The sequence below is a fragment of the Cinclus cinclus genome, chromosome 10, assembly GCF_963662255.1.
Source record: "Cinclus cinclus chromosome 10, bCinCin1.1, whole genome shotgun sequence".
Taxonomy (NCBI): Eukaryota; Metazoa; Chordata; class Aves; order Passeriformes; family Cinclidae; genus Cinclus; species Cinclus cinclus.
This window is the reverse complement of record NC_085055.1, coordinates 19,227,075-19,242,899: the sequence shown is the minus strand read 5'-3', so window position 1 is coordinate 19,242,899 and position 15,825 is coordinate 19,227,075. Positions and strand designations below refer to the sequence as shown.

Below are 15,825 nucleotides of genomic sequence, written 5' to 3'. Positions count from 1 at the left end.
ATGTCCTGCTGCAGACCCTGTCCCCCCCGGCCCTGCGGCCCCTGTGGCCCAACGCCCCTTGCCAGCAGCTGCAGTGAGCCCTGCCTCGCCCGCTGCGCTGACTCCACGGTGTACATCGAGCCTTCGCCCGTGGTGGTGACCATGCCGGGCCCCATCCTCACCTCTTTCCCTCAGAGCACAGCCGTGGGATCCTCTCTGTCCGCTGCTGTGGGCAGCTCCCTCAGCACCGCGGGGGTTCCCATCTCTTCTGGGGGCTCCCTTGGCCTGGGGGGGTCAGGCCTGTGTCTGCCTTTGTCCCGCTGCGGGCAGATCTGCTGAAGCCTGCGGATCCTCCCCTTTGTCCGTGGCTAATGGGCCCATCTCCTTGCCTCCCTGCTCCCCGCAATGTGTTCCTTGGTCTCTGTTGTGTGCCATTGCTTTTGCTCCTTCTCATTAAAGCCTTTGAGCAGCATCTCTCCAGAGTCCTGGTCCTTTGTTCTCCTCCTCCCTCACACACCACCTGTTCTGCCAGGCTGAGCGCTGGCTGCTGTCCTGAGCATCCCAGCATCGGGACAAAATCTCCCCGAAATTACACCAGAGCACCAAAGCCTCAGTCCCTATGCTGGAATTTGTAGCCTTCAGATCTCAGCCGTGCAGGTCCCACTGCCAATTTGTTCCTTGTCAGAGTTTATATAGGTATTTTCAGTAAATTTTCCATCCTCTCAAAGCTTCCTCACAATATCATGGCAAATTCAATCTTCTCTCTCCTATTGCTGATGTTGGGATGTGTCAGTGGGATGAGTAGAGGACTGTGGGCTGGAAAGGAGAAAAACACTTCTTCCCACGGCTGGACATAGGCAGCGATGCTGCAACAGCGTTTGATGGCAAACTTCACCCTGTCACTCACTAAATGGACAAAGCACAAAGAGAATGTTGAATTGAAATCAATGCTAAATGATTTACAGGGAGACTGCATTCAGAACTGTATGGAACTGCAGAGGATATGGATACAGAATTAAAAGGGTCCAGAAGGGTTTAGCATTGCCCGATCCACAGTCAGAGCAAGGACTAAATTAAAAATTCACAGTGACAGCATTCATACCATTGTCATTTCTCTCTCCTGTACTTAGAGGACTGTGGGGCCTCATCATCAGTGATGGCCTTTCGAGTAGCCCAGCTTTATGGTTCTCAAGCTGTAGGAGATGTTCCACCCGAGGGACGTGCTGGCACCTCCTGCTGTGCTCCAGGAGCCTGCAGGATCTTCACTCAGTGCAGAGCTGTTTATGGGCTCACAAGTTGATTTGCCTTAGTCATCAGAGATGGAACCTTACATTCCTTCTCTGGCATAATCCATGGCGCTAACTACTTGAAAGAACTCCCAAGATATGTGGAAATTGTTTCCAAAAGTGCAGCTACAATGGTGGTCTTCCACTTGGGCGACAGTTCATCGGGAACTTTGAAGTTATAAGTTAGGTAGAATGCTACTAGGAGTTTTCCGTCTGTCAAATTTTAAGGTTAAGATATTAATTAGTTTCAAGGTATAAGTTGAGGTAAAGTGCTGTCAAGCTTTTAGTCCATGTTCCTTTATATCCTTGTCCTCACTGTGTTTTGTCAAACGCACACAAGCACTCCCCTTCTCCTAGACAGTTCCCTTCTGTTCATTTCTGTTTGGCTTGCTTAGATTTTGTTTGGCTTTGTTGTTGCTTGTTTTTCTTTGTTGTGCCTCAACTGTCCTGTAATTAGGAGAGAGTAAGTCTTGGGAAGAAACTTTGTTGTGCTTTCCTTTAATATTAAATGTGTCTTTTGCTGATAGGCTTGGCAGTGATTGTTGAAGCAATCTCACACAGTCAAACACAGTGAGCGGAGCTGTGGGCTCCAGTGCCTGGGTGTCGGTGTCGTGGCACAGGGTATGTGATGAGCAGCCAGGGAGGGCTGGAGCAGGTAGTTGTGGCCGAGTGGTGAAGGCGATGGACTAGAAATCCATTGGGGTTTCCCCGCGCAGGTTCGAATCCTGCCAACTACGGGGCACGCGCCCCTTTTGGGCTGCGGGCAGCTGACCACGCTGCACAGCTCCCAGCCCACGGCTGCACCTGCAGCCCCCGCTGTTCCCGCACAGCAGCAGCCGCAAGGGATGAGCTGCTGGCAGCCCTGCCTGCCTCCTGAAGGCCTTTCCTCAGGGCAAGGGAAAAGCCTGAGTGAGGGCCAGCTTGTGAGTGAGGGCAGGGGACAATAGTCTGTGCCTGCAGACAAGCAAACCCACCCTGCAAGGGAAAAGAAGCTCAGAAGTCCTGTCAGCATCCAGGAAGAGGGAGAGGGAGAGGAGAAAAGCAGACAGCACCTGGAGCTGAGCATTTATTTCATCACCTGGCACTGGCACCAAGTGGAAAAGGCAGGAACCTGCACCTTGACAACCAGTTTAGCACCAAGCGCCTAGTACTGCAATCTTTTCCTTCAGAGTAACCGTGAGCAGCACGGAGCTGAGGCACCACCACAGTTTGCACAGCTAGAAGGGGAGAACTCTTTCCAAGCAAAGGCAACCCGTGTGCCTCCCTGGGCAGCAAAGAACGGAACTGTGGGGCAGGTGCAGTCGTGCAGCCTGCTGGCAGCAGAGCTGGATCTCTGGGCAGGGCCGCAGCGTTCAGGCTGTGGCTGGATTTTGGGTGCCCTCATCCCCAGCAAGGCCCAGGGCTGCAGCCTGCCTCGGGGGTGCCTTGAGCACGTGCAGCGCCAGGGCGGGTGGCCAAAGGGCAAGTGTCAGTGCAGGGCTGTGGGCTGAGGTGTGGGAGAAGGGCAAGGCCAGGCCCTGGATCTGCGAAGCGCGCGCCCGAGGGAGATGAACGTGTCAGGGAGTCTGCTTTGTGGGGTGGGGGAGGCAGAGCAGAGAGGAAGGCAGGGAGGGAGGGCCAGCAGTGGCCGGCAGCATCAGGCTGCGCTGAGGGCAACGGCAGCCAAGGCTGAGGAGGAGCAGAGTGGCGCAGCGGGAGCGTGCTGGGCCCATAACCCAGAGGTCGATGGATCGAAACCATCCTCTGCTAAGGCTCTTTTTTCACCAACACGGTCTCCCTATCACCTACCCATCAGCTTTTACCCTGCCTGGCTCTAGCTCTTTGGGCAACCCTGCCCATAGCCCTCCTCCTCCTCCTCCTCCTCCTCCTCCTCCTCCCTGTGCCCTGCTCCCTGCTCCGGATGGAAATGATAGAGCTTCTCTAATTTATTTAAACTAACTTTAGCCAGGGGTTTGTTCACCCATGCCCGGGGCAAGGGGAACCAAAGCTGTTCTTCAAAAGATTGTGGTTACCCAAGGTTTGGGTTTCCCTGGGTGGGGCCTGGTGTTTTGCTCTCACTAGTCCTTATGGAGATGGAGTAGCTCGGGCCGGAGAAGAGGAGGCAAGGGGGCTTCTGCTGCGTGAAGGTAACTTGCCAAGGCGTGCCCTGAGTGAGAAAGAGCTTGTTGCATTTTGGGAAAGAGAAGGTTGTGTGAGGTTCTGAGCCTGGCACTTGTGAGAGAGGCCACAGCAGGCTTGCAGAAGGAGCTGTGGAGCCGCCCTGAAGGATGGTGGGATTAGAGAGCGCTTGGAGGCCGTGCAGGAAGGCTGCACTTGGTGATCGACGTCCAAGGTGATGGAGGGAGAGGTAGGCTGAGCGGGGCCGAGCACAGGGGCCAGAGGGGACCTGTGCAGAAGGTCCCATGGTGTAATGGTGAGCACTCTGGACTCTGAATCCAGTGATCTGAGTTCAAATCTCAGTGGGACCTCAGTCCTTTTGCTCCCTCAGGCTTCCTCTCCCTCAGCACGCTTACACACCCACAGCTCTACTCTGCTGCTGCTTCACTTGGGGACTGTTCTCCGAGGAATGACACAGCAGCTGAGGTGCAGACCACCCTCTCCAAATGGGTCACGCACAGGAGGCCCCTATGGCAGGTGCATCCAAAACCAAAAGGGATACTGAGCTACAGCCTCGGGACAGCTGTTCCCAGGCAGGAGCATTCCCACAGTAACAGCAGGTTACTCGGTGTGCCATTGCTCGTATGCCCACCCCGGTCCAGTGCTCCTTTCTTGCTCCTTTCCTGTGCGGCTCCTTTTCCTCTCCTCCCTGCCAAAGTCTTCCCATTGCTCTGCAATCACGTCCAGGAGCTCCGCCAACATTAGCAACTGCCCCATCTTTAGGGTTACATTTGTAGTCGTGGGAGAGGGAAGGACCTTCCTTGCAGAGCAGGTGGTGTGTGAGGGAGGAGGAGAACAAAGGACCAGGACTCTGGAGAGGTGCTGCTCAAAGGCTTTAATGAGAAGGAGCAAAAGCAATGGCACACAACAGAGACCAAGGAACACATTGCGGGGAGCAGGGAGGCAAGGAGATGGGCCCATTAGCCACGGACAAAGGGGAGGATCCGCAGGCTTCAGCAGATCTGCCCGCAGCGGGACAAAGGCAGACACAGGCCTGACCCCCCCAGGCCAAGGGAGCCCCCAGAAGAGATGGGAACCCCCGCGGTGCTGAGGGAGCTGCCCACAGCAGCGGACAGAGAGGATCCCACGGCTGTGCTCTGAGGGAAAGAGGTGAGGATGGGGCCCGGCATGGTCACCACCACGGGCGAAGGCTCGATGTACACCGTGGAGTCAGCGCAGCGGGCGAGGCAGGGCTCACTGCAGCTGCTGGCAAGGGGCGTTGGGCCACAGGGGCCGCAGGGCCGTGGGGGACAGGGTCTGCAGCAGGACATCTCTCGGTGCAGGAGGCAAAGCTGCAACACAGAGCAGGGAGCACCAAGCAGCCCCAGCATCAGTCTGTCTCTCTGCGCCTCAGCTCTCTCCAGGGACACATCTGCTCTTCCAAACACACTCTGTGCCTACGGCTCCCAACACCCTCCTCGTGCCCTCCCAGTGGCACGGCACGGGAACGCCCCCCCACTTCAGGAAGAAGGACCCAGCACAGTGCCTTGAAGGCCCCTGTGCAAAGACTGCTCACAGCCCAACCCCACAGCACACATGGCTGTGTTGGACATGGCCGGGGATGCGCTGCGACGTTTTGTTACGCCACAGCAGGTGCAGACTCTGCTGGGCACATCCCCCAGGGACTGAGCCCCATCCATCCCCTTCTGCTGCAAACAAGCCCCCTCTTCCCAGCTGTCCCCAGGCACCAGCATGGAAAGGCTGGCGGCCCTACAACACTTCTGTGTCAGGGCCCAGCTGGGGAAGCCCAAGGATCAACCCGGGCGGCCTCCATGCCAGCAGTTCAGCCCACAGGCAGGGATGGAGCGCACTCAGGCTTACCTCGTTCCTCGAGGAAAGGGACGCCAGAGACCAGGATGCAGAGCCTGGAGCAGAGCAGCCTTTTATGCCGTGTCCCAGAGCCCTGTGGGGCCACAAACATTCCTGGTTCCTGAAACATCCAAACTCCTGGGAGTGGCCACTTGTGAGCCCTCCTGCCCATGAGGTCCCTGCCTCTTTCATCTCAAATGTTGTTCTCCCACTTTGAAGAACCCAGTATTTTGCAAAGACTCTTAGAATCACTTGGGGATGGAATGGACCTTAAAATCATCCAGCTTCATCCCCCTAAACAGCTTCTGCATCTTCTCAGGAAAACCTGTTGCAGTATCTCACCCCTCTCAGAGGAAAAGATTCTTTCCCAATATCTAATCTGAATGTACCGTCTTTCAGTTCTGAACCTGTTGCCCTTGACCCATCTCCACACACTCCAAGCAAGTATCCTTCCCTTTCTTGACTAGACATCTTCTGGGAGCCTTCCCATCTCTTTGTTACACTACTGAAGCCCTCTCAGGTTGTCCACACCGGGCAATGGCTCCACTTGCCTGATGCTCTTTGTGGCTCCTCTGGACCCCCTGCAGCAGGTCCGTGTGTTCCTAACGTTGTGGGTCCAAGAGGTGGAGGCAGCACCACAGCTGTGGGATCATGACTGCTGAGTAGAGCGGGACAATCCCCTCCCTTGACCTGCAGGCCACACAGCTCTGGGTGCAGCCCCAGATACAACTGGACTTTTGCACTGGGCACAGGCACCACTGGAGTTGGACATGGAGCTCTTGTCCACAACTCCTTGAGTGCCACCATCCGTCCAATTCCATGTGCACTGAGTGGCCATCCCCCATAAAATCCAACGTCACTCCAACTTAGAGAGACGGACGCAAAGAGCAGGTTCAGCCTTGCCTGTGTCAGGGAATCTCCACAGCCAAGTGTCCCTTGAAAACTAAACAAGGCCCTCATGCATTTTACAACCAGAGCTGCGGCCTCAGCTTGGGAACTTGGGATCCTCTAGGAAGCAAGGAAACCCACACATAGGAAGGTGATCAAAGCCATGAATCCACCTCTCCCTGAAAGACAAATTGAGCCACGTTCTCACACACAAATTGACCCACTTTGCTCAGTGTGTCCAGCCCTGAGGCCAGGATCTGGATGGCAGCTTTGGGGAGGGGGCTGAGGGCAGGGAGTCCAAAGTTCATGTCTCCTTTTCCTGGGACAGGCATCACTTTGCCCATTCAATTAATTTCACAGTTCAAAGGGATATTGGATCAGTCCCCCAGAGCATGTGGGAATGACTGTGATGTGGAAGAGTTGGGAAAATCCAACTTGAGCTTCAGGCAAACCTGAATCATGCTGATGTGGGAAGGAGTGCACACGATGCCCTGGACTCAGGCATTCCAGGGATACCAGAGCACACGGCCTCTTTCCTCCATAATTTCTGCCTTTGTCAGGGGCATTTCCAGACCTTTTAGGACTGATCCCAAACCACTTTGTACATCCGTGTAATCCTGTGCAGCTGCTGCAGCTTTCCAAAAGACACTGCCTTTTGGTGGCTGCTCAAGGGCCCATGGGATGCAGGGTAGCCCAGGATAAAGGAGGTTGGGAGAGACCACTGGAAGTCCTCTGCTCCTGCTCTGAGAAGAACAAACTTCCCAGTTGCCTGCAGAAGCTGTGGGCCTTGTCCCAATGTCCTCTGGTCACTGCCACTGTCACACAGGTGCCTGCCAGCGACAAGGAACAGCTCTAGGTGAGAAGGGCTGCAAAGCAGGGAGAAAGTCTGTCCCAACAGAGCTTCCACTCTATGTCCTCTGGGGAGCTCTAACCCTGAACCCAGAGAGTTCCTCACTGTCCATGTCCAGATCTCATCCCACGAGCCTGGGATCTGATCACCCCATGGATGGTGCCCTTTCCTCGCACTGCAGAGGCCACATCAGGGTTGCTGTCCCCATTTGGTGTCCCCGGGACAAGAGAGGTCTTGGTGATCTCTTAACAGAGAGAGGCACTGCCAGAGGACCAGGCAGAACAGAAGGGCTGCAGCCCCTGACACAGGGGCCGGTTGAGGGCACTGCACTTGTGCAACCTGGTGAAGATGAGCAAGGTGTGGATGGGACATGGAACTGATGTCGCCAGCGCTTCCTGGCCATCCTGGAGAGAAGGAAGCCAAACTCTCCTGAGAGGTGCACTGTCAAAGGGCAAGAGGCAGCAATAACAAGTATTAAAAATTGCAACACAGGAAATCCCTGTGCTGCCAGGAGGAAGACAAGAACAAGCCTGGGAGATCTGCACAATGGAGAGTGACCTCTTAGTTAAGCTGGCTCGGTGCTCAGAAGGCAGCAGGAGAAGGCCCAGAGCCTGCTGAAGAGTTTGACCTGGAAGTTGGATGTGCCCAGAGCAGTTGAGAGGAGCACAAGACCTCCCGAGCTCCAGCCAGGCATTCTGGGGTTGATCTGGAGTACTCTGAGTCACTACAGCCCATGAGCAGCCACCAAAAGGCCATGCCTTGGGAGAAGACAGCAAATGCAGGAGATTGCAGAGAAGCACCAGGTGATCCATGAATGGGGATCAAAGGTGGGGAAATACCCTTCATGGCAGCAGAACATTGAGGAAACGAGCTCTGTTATCCCTTGAGCACCTGAGTGTGTGGCACCCAGTCCGCTGAAGTCCACACTGAGTGACTCAGGTTTGCCTGGAGCTCAGGGATTTTCCCAGCTCTTCCCCATCATGAGGACACCCACTCTGTGCTCTGGGAGACTGATCCAGTGTCCCTTTGAAATGTAAAATGCATGGAATGGGAAACTCCAGCCCAGTCCCAGAAAGAAAGAGCCATGGGCTTTGGGCTCCCTGCCCTCAGCCTTTTCCCCAGAGCTGCCAGCCAGGACTCTGGCCTCTGGCATGAGCTGAGTAAAACAGGTCCGTGTGGCTGTGGGTCTCTTTCAGGGAGGGACGCGGCATCTCTTTGATCACAAAACCCGGCCGTGGACAGTAAGCAAGTTCCCCATGGCTGTCACTCAGGCCTGCAGGGACATCCTTCCAGCTGAACATGGCCTTTCCTTGCCACTGGGCTTTGCCACCTCCCTGCAGAGCTGGGTCTCTTCCCTACTGTGGCCTCGTGCAGTGTCCTCACTCGTGCTGCCTCAACTGACCCACAGTCCTCTGAACATCTCAGAGCAATGACTCTCAGGAGTAGCCTGAGCGCCTGCACTGAGAGCTCCTGAGAGCTGACCTGAGGTGTTTCTTCATGGCTGAATTGCACTGTAACTGGAGCCAAATTAACCATCAAGAAGAACAAGTGACAGAAGCAATGGACACTACACAAACACATTTCAACTCACATTGTACACTGGCCTGGCACTTCCAAGTCCAAGTCCAGTGGTGTTAGGAAGTTGCAACACACATGAATCCTTTCCATGTGGGGTGGTGTGAAACTGGAGAAAAATGCCTGAGATGAAAGAGGCAGGGACCTCATGGGCAGGAGGGCTCACAAGTGGCCACTCCCAGGAGTTTGGATGTTTCAGGAACCAGGAATGTTTGTGGCCCCACAGGGCTCTGGGACACGGCATAAAAGGCTGCTCTGCTCCAGGCTCTGCATCCTGGTCTCTGGCGTCCCTTTCCTCGAGGAACGAGGTAAGCCTGAGTGCGCTCCATCCCTGCCTGTGGGCTGAACTGCTGGCATGGAGGCCGCCCGGGTTGATCCTTGGGCTGCCCCAGCTGGGCCCTGACACAGAAGTGTTGAAGGGCCGCCAGCCTTTCCATGCTGGTGCCTGGGGACAGCTGGGAAGAGGGGGCTTGTTTGCAGCAGAAGGGGATGGATGGGGCTCAGTCCCTGGGGGATGTGCCCAGCAGAGTCTGCACCTGCTGTGGCGTAACAAAACGTCGCAGCGCATCCCCGGCCATGTCCAACACAGCCATGTGTGCTGTGGGGTTGGGCTGTGAGCAGTCTTTGCACAGGGGCCTTCAAGGCACTGTGCTGGGTCCTTCTTCCTGAAGTGGGGGGGCGTTCCCGTGCCGTGCCACTGGGAGGGCACGAGGAGGGTGTTGGGAGCCGTAGGCACAGAGTGTGTTTGGAAGAGCAGATGTGTCCCTGGAGAGAGCTGAGGCGCAGAGAGACAGACTGATGCTGGGGCTGCTTGGTGCTCCCTGCTCTGTGTTGCAGCTTTGCCTCCTGCACCGAGAGATGTCCTGCTGCAGACCCTGTCCCCCACGGCCCTGCGGCCCCTGTGGCCCAACGCCCCTTGCCAGCAGCTGCAGTGAGCCCTGCCTCGCCCGCTGCGCTGACTCCACGGTGTACATCGAGCCTTCGCCCGTGGTGGTGACCATGCCGGGCCCCATCCTCACCTCTTTCCCTCAGAGCACAGCCGTGGGATCCTCTCTGTCCGCTGCTGTGGGCAGCTCCCTCAGCACCGCGGGGGTTCCCATCTCTTCTGGGGGCTCCCTTGGCCTGGGGGGGTCAGGCCTGTGTCTGCCTTTGTCCCGCTGCGGGCAGATCTGCTGAAGCCTGCGGATCCTCCCCTTTGTCCGTGGCTAATGGGCCCATCTCCTTGCCTCCCTGCTCCCCGCAATGTGTTCCTTGGTCTCTGTTGTGTGCCATTGCTTTTGCTCCTTCTCATTAAAGCCTTTGAGCAGCACCTCTCCAGAGTCCTGGTCCTTTGTTCTCCTCCTCCCTCACACACCACCTGCTCTGCAAGGAAGGTCCTTCCCTCTCCCACGACTACAAATGTAACCCTAAAGATGGGGCAGTTGCTAATGTTGGCGGAGCTCCTGGACGTGATTGCAGAGCAATGGGAAGACTTTGGCAGGGAGGAGAGGAAAAGGAGCCGCACAGGAAAGGAGCAAGAAAGGAGCACTGGACCGGGGTGGGCATACGAGCAATGGCACACCGAGTAACCTGCTGTTACTGTGGGAATGCTCCTGCCTGGGAACAGCTGTCCCGAGGCTGTAGCTCAGTATCCCTTTTGGTTTTGGATGCACCTGCCATAGGGGCCTCCTGTGCGTGACCCATTTGGAGAGGGTGGTCTGCACCTCAGCTGCTGTGTCATTCCTCGGAGAACAGTCCCCAAGTGAAGCAGCAGCAGAGTAGAGCTGTGGGTGTGTAAGCGTGCTGAGGGAGAGGAAGCCTGAGGGAGCAAAAGGACTGAGGTCCCACTGAGATTTGAACTCAGATCACTGGATTCAGAGTCCAGAGTGCTCACCATTACACCATGGGACCTTCTGCACAGGTCCCCTCTGGCCCCTGTGCTCGGCCCCGCTCAGCCTACCTCTCCCTCCATCACCTTGGACGTCGATCACCAAGTGCAGCCTTCCTGCACGGCCTCCAAGCGCTCTCTAATCCCACCATCCTTCAGGGCGGCTCCACAGCTCCTTCTGCAAGCCTGCTGTGGCCTCTCTCACAAGTGCCAGGCTCAGAACCTCACACAACCTTCTCTTTCCCAAAATGCAACAAGCTCTTTCTCACTCAGGGCACGCCTTGGCAAGTTACCTTCACGCAGCAGAAGCCCCCTTGCCTCCTCTTCTCCGGCCCGAGCTACTCCATCTCCATAAGGACTAGTGAGAGCAAAACACCAGGCCCCACCCAGGGAAACCCAAACCTTGGGTAACCACAATCTTTTGAAGAACAGCTTTGGTTCCCCTTGCCCCGGGCATGGGTGAACAAACCCCTGGCTAAAGTTAGTTTAAATAAATTAGAGAAGCTCTATCATTTCCATCCGGAGCAGGGAGCAGGGCACAGGGAGGAGGAGGAGGAGGAGGAGGAGGAGGAGGAGGGCTATGGGCAGGGTTGCCCAAAGAGCTAGAGCCAGGCAGGGTAAAAGCTGATGGGTAGGTGATAGGGAGACCGTGTTGGTGAAAAAAGAGCCTTAGCAGAGGATGGTTTCGATCCATCGACCTCTGGGTTATGGGCCCAGCACGCTCCCGCTGCGCCACTCTGCTCCTCCTCAGCCTTGGCTGCCGTTGCCCTCAGCGCAGCCTGATGCTGCCGGCCACTGCTGGCCCTCCCTCCCTGCCTTCCTCTCTGCTCTGCCTCCCCCACCCCACAAAGCAGACTCCCTGACACGTTCATCTCCCTCGGGCGCGCGCTCCGCAGATCCAGGGCCTGGCCTTGCCCTTCTCCCACACCTCAGCCCACAGCCCTGCACTGACACTTGCCCTTTGGCCACCCGCCCTGGCGCTGCACGTGCTCAAGGCACCCCCGAGGCAGGCTGCAGCCCTGGGCCTTGCTGGGGATGAGGGCACCCAAAATCCAGCCACAGCCTGAACGCTGCGGCCCTGCCCAGAGATCCAGCTCTGCTGCCAGCAGGCTGCACGACTGCACCTGCCCCACAGTTCCGTTCTTTGCTGCCCAGGGAGGCACACGGGTTGCCTTTGCTTGGAAAGAGTTCTCCCCTTCTAGCTGTGCAAACTGTGGTGGTGCCTCAGCTCCGTGCTGCTCACGGTTACTCTGAAGGAAAAGATTGCAGTACTAGGCGCTTGGTGCTAAACTGGTTGTCAAGGTGCAGGTTCCTGCCTTTTCCACTTGGTGCCAGTGCCAGGTGATGAAATAAATGCTCAGCTCCAGGTGCTGTCTGCTTTTCTCCTCTCCCTCTCCCTCTTCCTGGATGCTGACAGGACTTCTGAGCTTCTTTTCCCTTGCAGGGTGGGTTTGCTTGTCTGCAGGCACAGACTATTGTCCCCTGCCCTCACTCACAAGCTGGCCCTCACTCAGGCTTTTCCCTTGCCCTGAGGAAAGGCCTTCAGGAGGCAGGCAGGGCTGCCAGCAGCTCATCCCTTGCGGCTGCTGCTGTGCGGGAACAGCGGGGGCTGCAGGTGCAGCCGTGGGCTGGGAGCTGTGCAGCGTGGTCAGCTGCCCGCAGCCCAAAAGGGGCGCGTGCCCCGTAGTTGGCAGGATTCGAACCTGCGCGGGGAAACCCCAATGGATTTCTAGTCCATCGCCTTCACCACTCGGCCACAACTACCTGCTCCAGCCCTCCCTGGCTGCTCATCACATACCCTGTGCCACGACACCGACACCCAGGCACTGGAGCCCACAGCTCCGCTCACTGTGTTTGACTGTGTGAGATTGCTTCAACAATCACTGCCAAGCCTATCAGCAAAAGACACATTTAATATTAAAGGAAAGCACAACAAAGTTTCTTCCCAAGACTTACTCTCTCCTAATTACAGGACAGTTGAGGCACAACAAAGAAAAACAAGCAACAACAAAGCCAAACAAAATCTAAGCAAGCCAAACAGAAATGAACAGAAGGGAACTGTCTAGGAGAAGGGGAGTGCTTGTGTGCGTTTGACAAAACACAGTGAGGACAAGGATATAAAGGAACATGGACTAAAAGCTTGACAGCACTTTACCTCAACTTATACCTTGAAACTAATTAATATCTTAACCTTAAAATTTGACAGACGGAAAACTCCTAGTAGCATTCTACCTAACTTATAACTTCAAAGTTCCCGATGAACTGTCGCCCAAGTGGAAGACCACCATTGTAGCTGCACTTTTGGAAACAATTTCCACATATCTTGGGAGTTCTTTCAAGTAGTTAGCGCCATGGATTATGCCAGAGAAGGAATGTAAGGTTCCATCTCTGATGACTAAGGCAAATCAACTTGTGAGCCCATAAACAGCTCTGCACTGAGTGAAGATCCTGCAGGCTCCTGGAGCACAGCAGGAGGTGCCAGCACGTCCCTCGGGTGGAACATCTCCTACAGCTTGAGAACCATAAAGCTGGGCTACTCGAAAGGCCATCACTGATGATGAGGCCCCACAGTCCTCTAAGTACAGGAGAGAGAAATGACAATGGTATGAATGCTGTCACTGTGAATTTTTAATTTAGTCCTTGCTCTGACTGTGGATCGGGCAATGCTAAACCCTTCTGGACCCTTTTAATTCTGTATCCATATCCTCTGCAGTTCCATACAGTTCTGAATGCAGTCTCCCTGTAAATCATTTAGCATTGATTTCAATTCAACATTCTCTTTGTGCTTTGTCCATTTAGTGAGTGACAGGGTGAAGTTTGCCATCAAACGCTGTTGCAGCATCGCTGCCTATGTCCAGCCGTGGGAAGAAGTGTTTTTCTCCTTTCCAGCCCACAGTCCTCTACTCATCCCACTGACACATCCCAACATCAGCAATAGGAGAGAGAAGATTGAATTTGCCATGATATTGTGAGGAAGCTTTGAGAGGATGGAAAATTTACTGAAAATACCTATATAAACTCTGACAAGGAACAAATTGGCAGTGGGACCTGCACGGCTGAGATCTGAAGGCTACAAATTCCAGCATAGGGACTGAGGCTTTGGTGCTCTGGTGTAATTTCGGGGAGATTTTGTCCCGATGCTGGGATGCTCAGGACAGCAGCCAGCGCTCAGCCTGGCAGAACAGGTGGTGTGTGAGGGAGGAGGAGAACAAAGGACCAGGACTCTGGAGAGATGCTGCTCAAAGGCTTTAATGAGAAGGAGCAAAAGCAATGGCACACAACAGAGACCAAGGAACACATTGCGGGGAGCAGGGAGGCAAGGAGATGGGCCCATTAGCCACGGACAAAGGGGAGGATCCGCAGGCTTCAGCAGATCTGCCCGCAGCGGGACAAAGGCAGACACAGGCCTGACCCCCCCAGGCCAAGGGAGCCCCCAGAAGAGATGGGAACCCCCGCGGTGCTGAGGGAGCTGCCCACAGCAGCGGACAGAGAGGATCCCACGGCTGTGCTCTGAGGGAAAGAGGTGAGGATGGGGCCCGGCATGGTCACCACCACGGGCGAAGGCTCGATGTACACCGTGGAGTCAGCGCAGCGGGCGAGGCAGGGCTCACTGCAGCTGCTGGCAAGGGGCGTTGGGCCACAGGGGCCGCAGGGCCGGGGGGGACAGGGTCTGCAGCAGGACATCTCTCGGTGCAGGAGGCAAAGCTGCAACACAGAGCAGGGAGCACCAAGCAGCCCCAGCATCAGTCTGTCTCTCTGCGCCTCAGCTCTCTCCAGGGACACATCTGCTCTTCCAAACACACTCTGTGCCTACGGCTCCCAACACCCTCCTCGTGCCCTCCCAGTGGCACGGCACGGGAACGCCCCCCCACTTCAGGAAGAAGGACCCAGCACAGTGCCTTGAAGGCCCCTGTGCAAAGACTGCTCACAGCCCATCCCCACAGCACACATGGCTGTGTTGGACATGGCCGGGGATGCGCTGCGACGTTTTGTTACGCCACGGCAGGTGCAGACTCTGCTGGGCACATCCCCCAGGGACTGAGCCCCATCCACCCCCTTCTGCTGCAAACAAGCCCCCTCTTCCCAGCTGTCCCCAGGCACCAGCATGGAAAGGCTGGCGGCCCTTCAACACTTCTGTGTCAGGGCCCAGCTGGGGAAGCCCAAGGATCAACCCGGGCGGCCTCCATGCCAGCAGTTCAGCCCACAGGCAGGGATGGAGCGCACTCAGGCTTACCTCGTTCCTCGAGGAAAGGGACGCCAGAGACCAGGATGCAGAGCCTGGAGCAGAGCAGCCTTTTATGCCGTGTCCCAGAGCCCTGTGGGGCCACAAACATTCCTGGTTCCTGAAACATCCAAACTCCTGGGAGTGGCCACTTGTGAGCCCTCCTGCCCATGAGGTCCCTGCCTCTTTCATCTCAGGCATTTTTCTCCAGTTTCACACCACCCCACATGGAAAGGATTCATGTGTGTTGCAACTTCCTAACACCACTGGACTTGGACTTGGAAGTGCCAGGCCAGTGTACAATGTGAGTTGAAATGTGTTTGTGTAGTGTCCATTGCTTCTGTCACTTGTTCTTCTTGATGGTTAATTTGGCTCCAGTTACAGTGCAATTCAGCCATGAAGAAACACCTCAGGTCAGCTCTCAGGAGCTCTCAGTGCAGGCGCTCAGGCTACTCCTGAGAGTCATTGCTCTGAGATGTTCAGAGGACTGTGGGTCAGTTGAGGCAGCACGAGTGAGGACACTGCACGAGGCCATAGTAGGGAAGAGACCCAGCTCTGCAGGGAGGTGGCAAAGCCCAGTGGCAAGGAAAGGCCATGTTCAGCTGGAAGGATGTCCCTGCAGGCCTGAGTGACAGCCATGGGGAACTTGCTTACTGTCCACGGCCGGGTTTTGTGATCAAAGAGATGCCGCGTCCCTCCCTGAAAGAGACCCACAGCCACACGGACCTGTTTTACTCAGCTCATGCCAGAGGCCAGAGTCCTGGCTGGCAGCTCTGGGGAAAAGGCTGAGGGCAGGGAGCCCAAAGCCCATGGCTCTTTCTTTCTGGGACTGGGCTGGAGTTTCCCATTCCATGCATTTTACATTTCAAAGGGACACTGGATCAGTCTCCCAGAGCACAGAGTGGGTGTCCTCATGATGGGGAAGAGCTGGGAAAATCCCTGAGCTCCAGGCAAACCTGAGTCACTCAGTGTGGACTTCAGCGGACTGGGTGCCACACACTCAGGTGCTCAAGGGATAACAGAGCTCGTTTCCTCAATGTTCTGCTGCCATGAAGGGTATTTCCCCACCTTTGATCCCCATTCATGGATCACCTGGTGCTTCTCTGCAATCTCCTGCATTTGCTGTCTTCTCCCAAGGCATGGCCTTTTGGTGGCTGCTCATGGGCTGTAGTGACTCAGAGTACTCCAGATC

General features: G+C 55.8%; 4 protein-coding genes and 6 non-coding genes across 10 annotated transcripts; 5 read left to right on the top strand and 5 right to left on the bottom strand.

The window, feature by feature from the left end:
- LOC134047537 (feather keratin Cos1-1/Cos1-3/Cos2-1-like) lies at positions 1-318 on the top strand. The gene has a single exon (XM_062498783.1). It carries the CDS (start codon positions 1-3, stop codon positions 316-318), a length of 318 nt encoding a protein of 105 aa, XP_062354767.1.
- A 1,602-nt stretch (positions 319-1,920) lies between these two features.
- On the top strand, positions 1,921-2,002 carry TRNAS-AGA (transfer RNA serine (anticodon AGA)). Its single transcript has one exon. It is a non-coding gene; the product is annotated as a tRNA-Ser (tRNA).
- Positions 2,003-2,942: 940 nt separating this feature from the next.
- Positions 2,943-3,014, top strand: TRNAM-CAU (transfer RNA methionine (anticodon CAU)). Its single transcript has one exon. It is a non-coding gene; the product is annotated as a tRNA-Met (tRNA).
- A 647-nt stretch (positions 3,015-3,661) lies between these two features.
- On the top strand, positions 3,662-3,733 carry TRNAQ-CUG (transfer RNA glutamine (anticodon CUG)). The gene has a single exon. It is a non-coding gene; the product is annotated as a tRNA-Gln (tRNA).
- A 642-nt stretch (positions 3,734-4,375) lies between these two features.
- Positions 4,376-6,427, bottom strand: LOC134047536 (feather keratin Cos1-1/Cos1-3/Cos2-1-like). The gene is made up of 2 exons (XM_062498782.1): positions 6,344-6,427; positions 4,376-4,714 (listed from the first exon to the last, which is right to left on the bottom strand). The coding sequence occupies exons 1-2, from the start codon at positions 6,425-6,427 to the stop codon at positions 4,376-4,378; spliced, it is 423 nt and encodes a 140-aa protein (XP_062354766.1).
- Positions 6,428-9,402: 2,975 nt separating this feature from the next.
- Positions 9,403-9,720, top strand: LOC134047535 (feather keratin Cos1-1/Cos1-3/Cos2-1-like). Its single transcript, XM_062498780.1, has one exon. The coding sequence runs from the start codon at positions 9,403-9,405 to the stop codon at positions 9,718-9,720; it is 318 nt and encodes a 105-aa protein (XP_062354764.1).
- A 642-nt stretch (positions 9,721-10,362) lies between these two features.
- On the bottom strand, positions 10,363-10,434 carry TRNAQ-CUG (transfer RNA glutamine (anticodon CUG)). The gene has a single exon. It is a non-coding gene; the product is annotated as a tRNA-Gln (tRNA).
- Positions 10,435-11,081: 647 nt separating this feature from the next.
- On the bottom strand, positions 11,082-11,153 carry TRNAM-CAU (transfer RNA methionine (anticodon CAU)). The gene has a single exon. It is a non-coding gene; the product is annotated as a tRNA-Met (tRNA).
- A 940-nt stretch (positions 11,154-12,093) lies between these two features.
- Positions 12,094-12,175, bottom strand: TRNAS-AGA (transfer RNA serine (anticodon AGA)). The gene has a single exon. It is a non-coding gene; the product is annotated as a tRNA-Ser (tRNA).
- Positions 12,176-13,777: 1,602 nt separating this feature from the next.
- On the bottom strand, positions 13,778-14,095 carry LOC134047534 (feather keratin Cos1-1/Cos1-3/Cos2-1-like). The gene has a single exon (XM_062498779.1). The coding sequence runs from the start codon at positions 14,093-14,095 to the stop codon at positions 13,778-13,780; it is 318 nt and encodes a 105-aa protein (XP_062354763.1).
- Between the last annotated feature and the right edge of the window lie 1,730 nt (positions 14,096-15,825).

Bases quoted from the DNA above. Each gene is read 5' to 3' on its own strand.
- LOC134047537 (XM_062498783.1), top strand. From the start codon at position 1: ATGTCCTGCTGCAGACCCTGTCCCCCCCGGCCCTGCGGCCCCTGTGGC.
- LOC134047536 (XM_062498782.1), bottom strand. From the start codon at position 6,427: ATGAACTTTGGACTCCCTGCCCTCAGCCCCCTCCCCAAAGCTGCCATC. The intron at 4,715-6,343 runs GTGGGTCAATTT...TCTGTGTTGCAG, and splicing joins GGCTGGACACACTGAGCAAA to CTTTGCCTCCTGCACCGAGA.
- LOC134047535 (XM_062498780.1), top strand. From the start codon at position 9,403: ATGTCCTGCTGCAGACCCTGTCCCCCACGGCCCTGCGGCCCCTGTGGC.
- LOC134047534 (XM_062498779.1), bottom strand. From the start codon at position 14,095: ATGTCCTGCTGCAGACCCTGTCCCCCCCGGCCCTGCGGCCCCTGTGGC.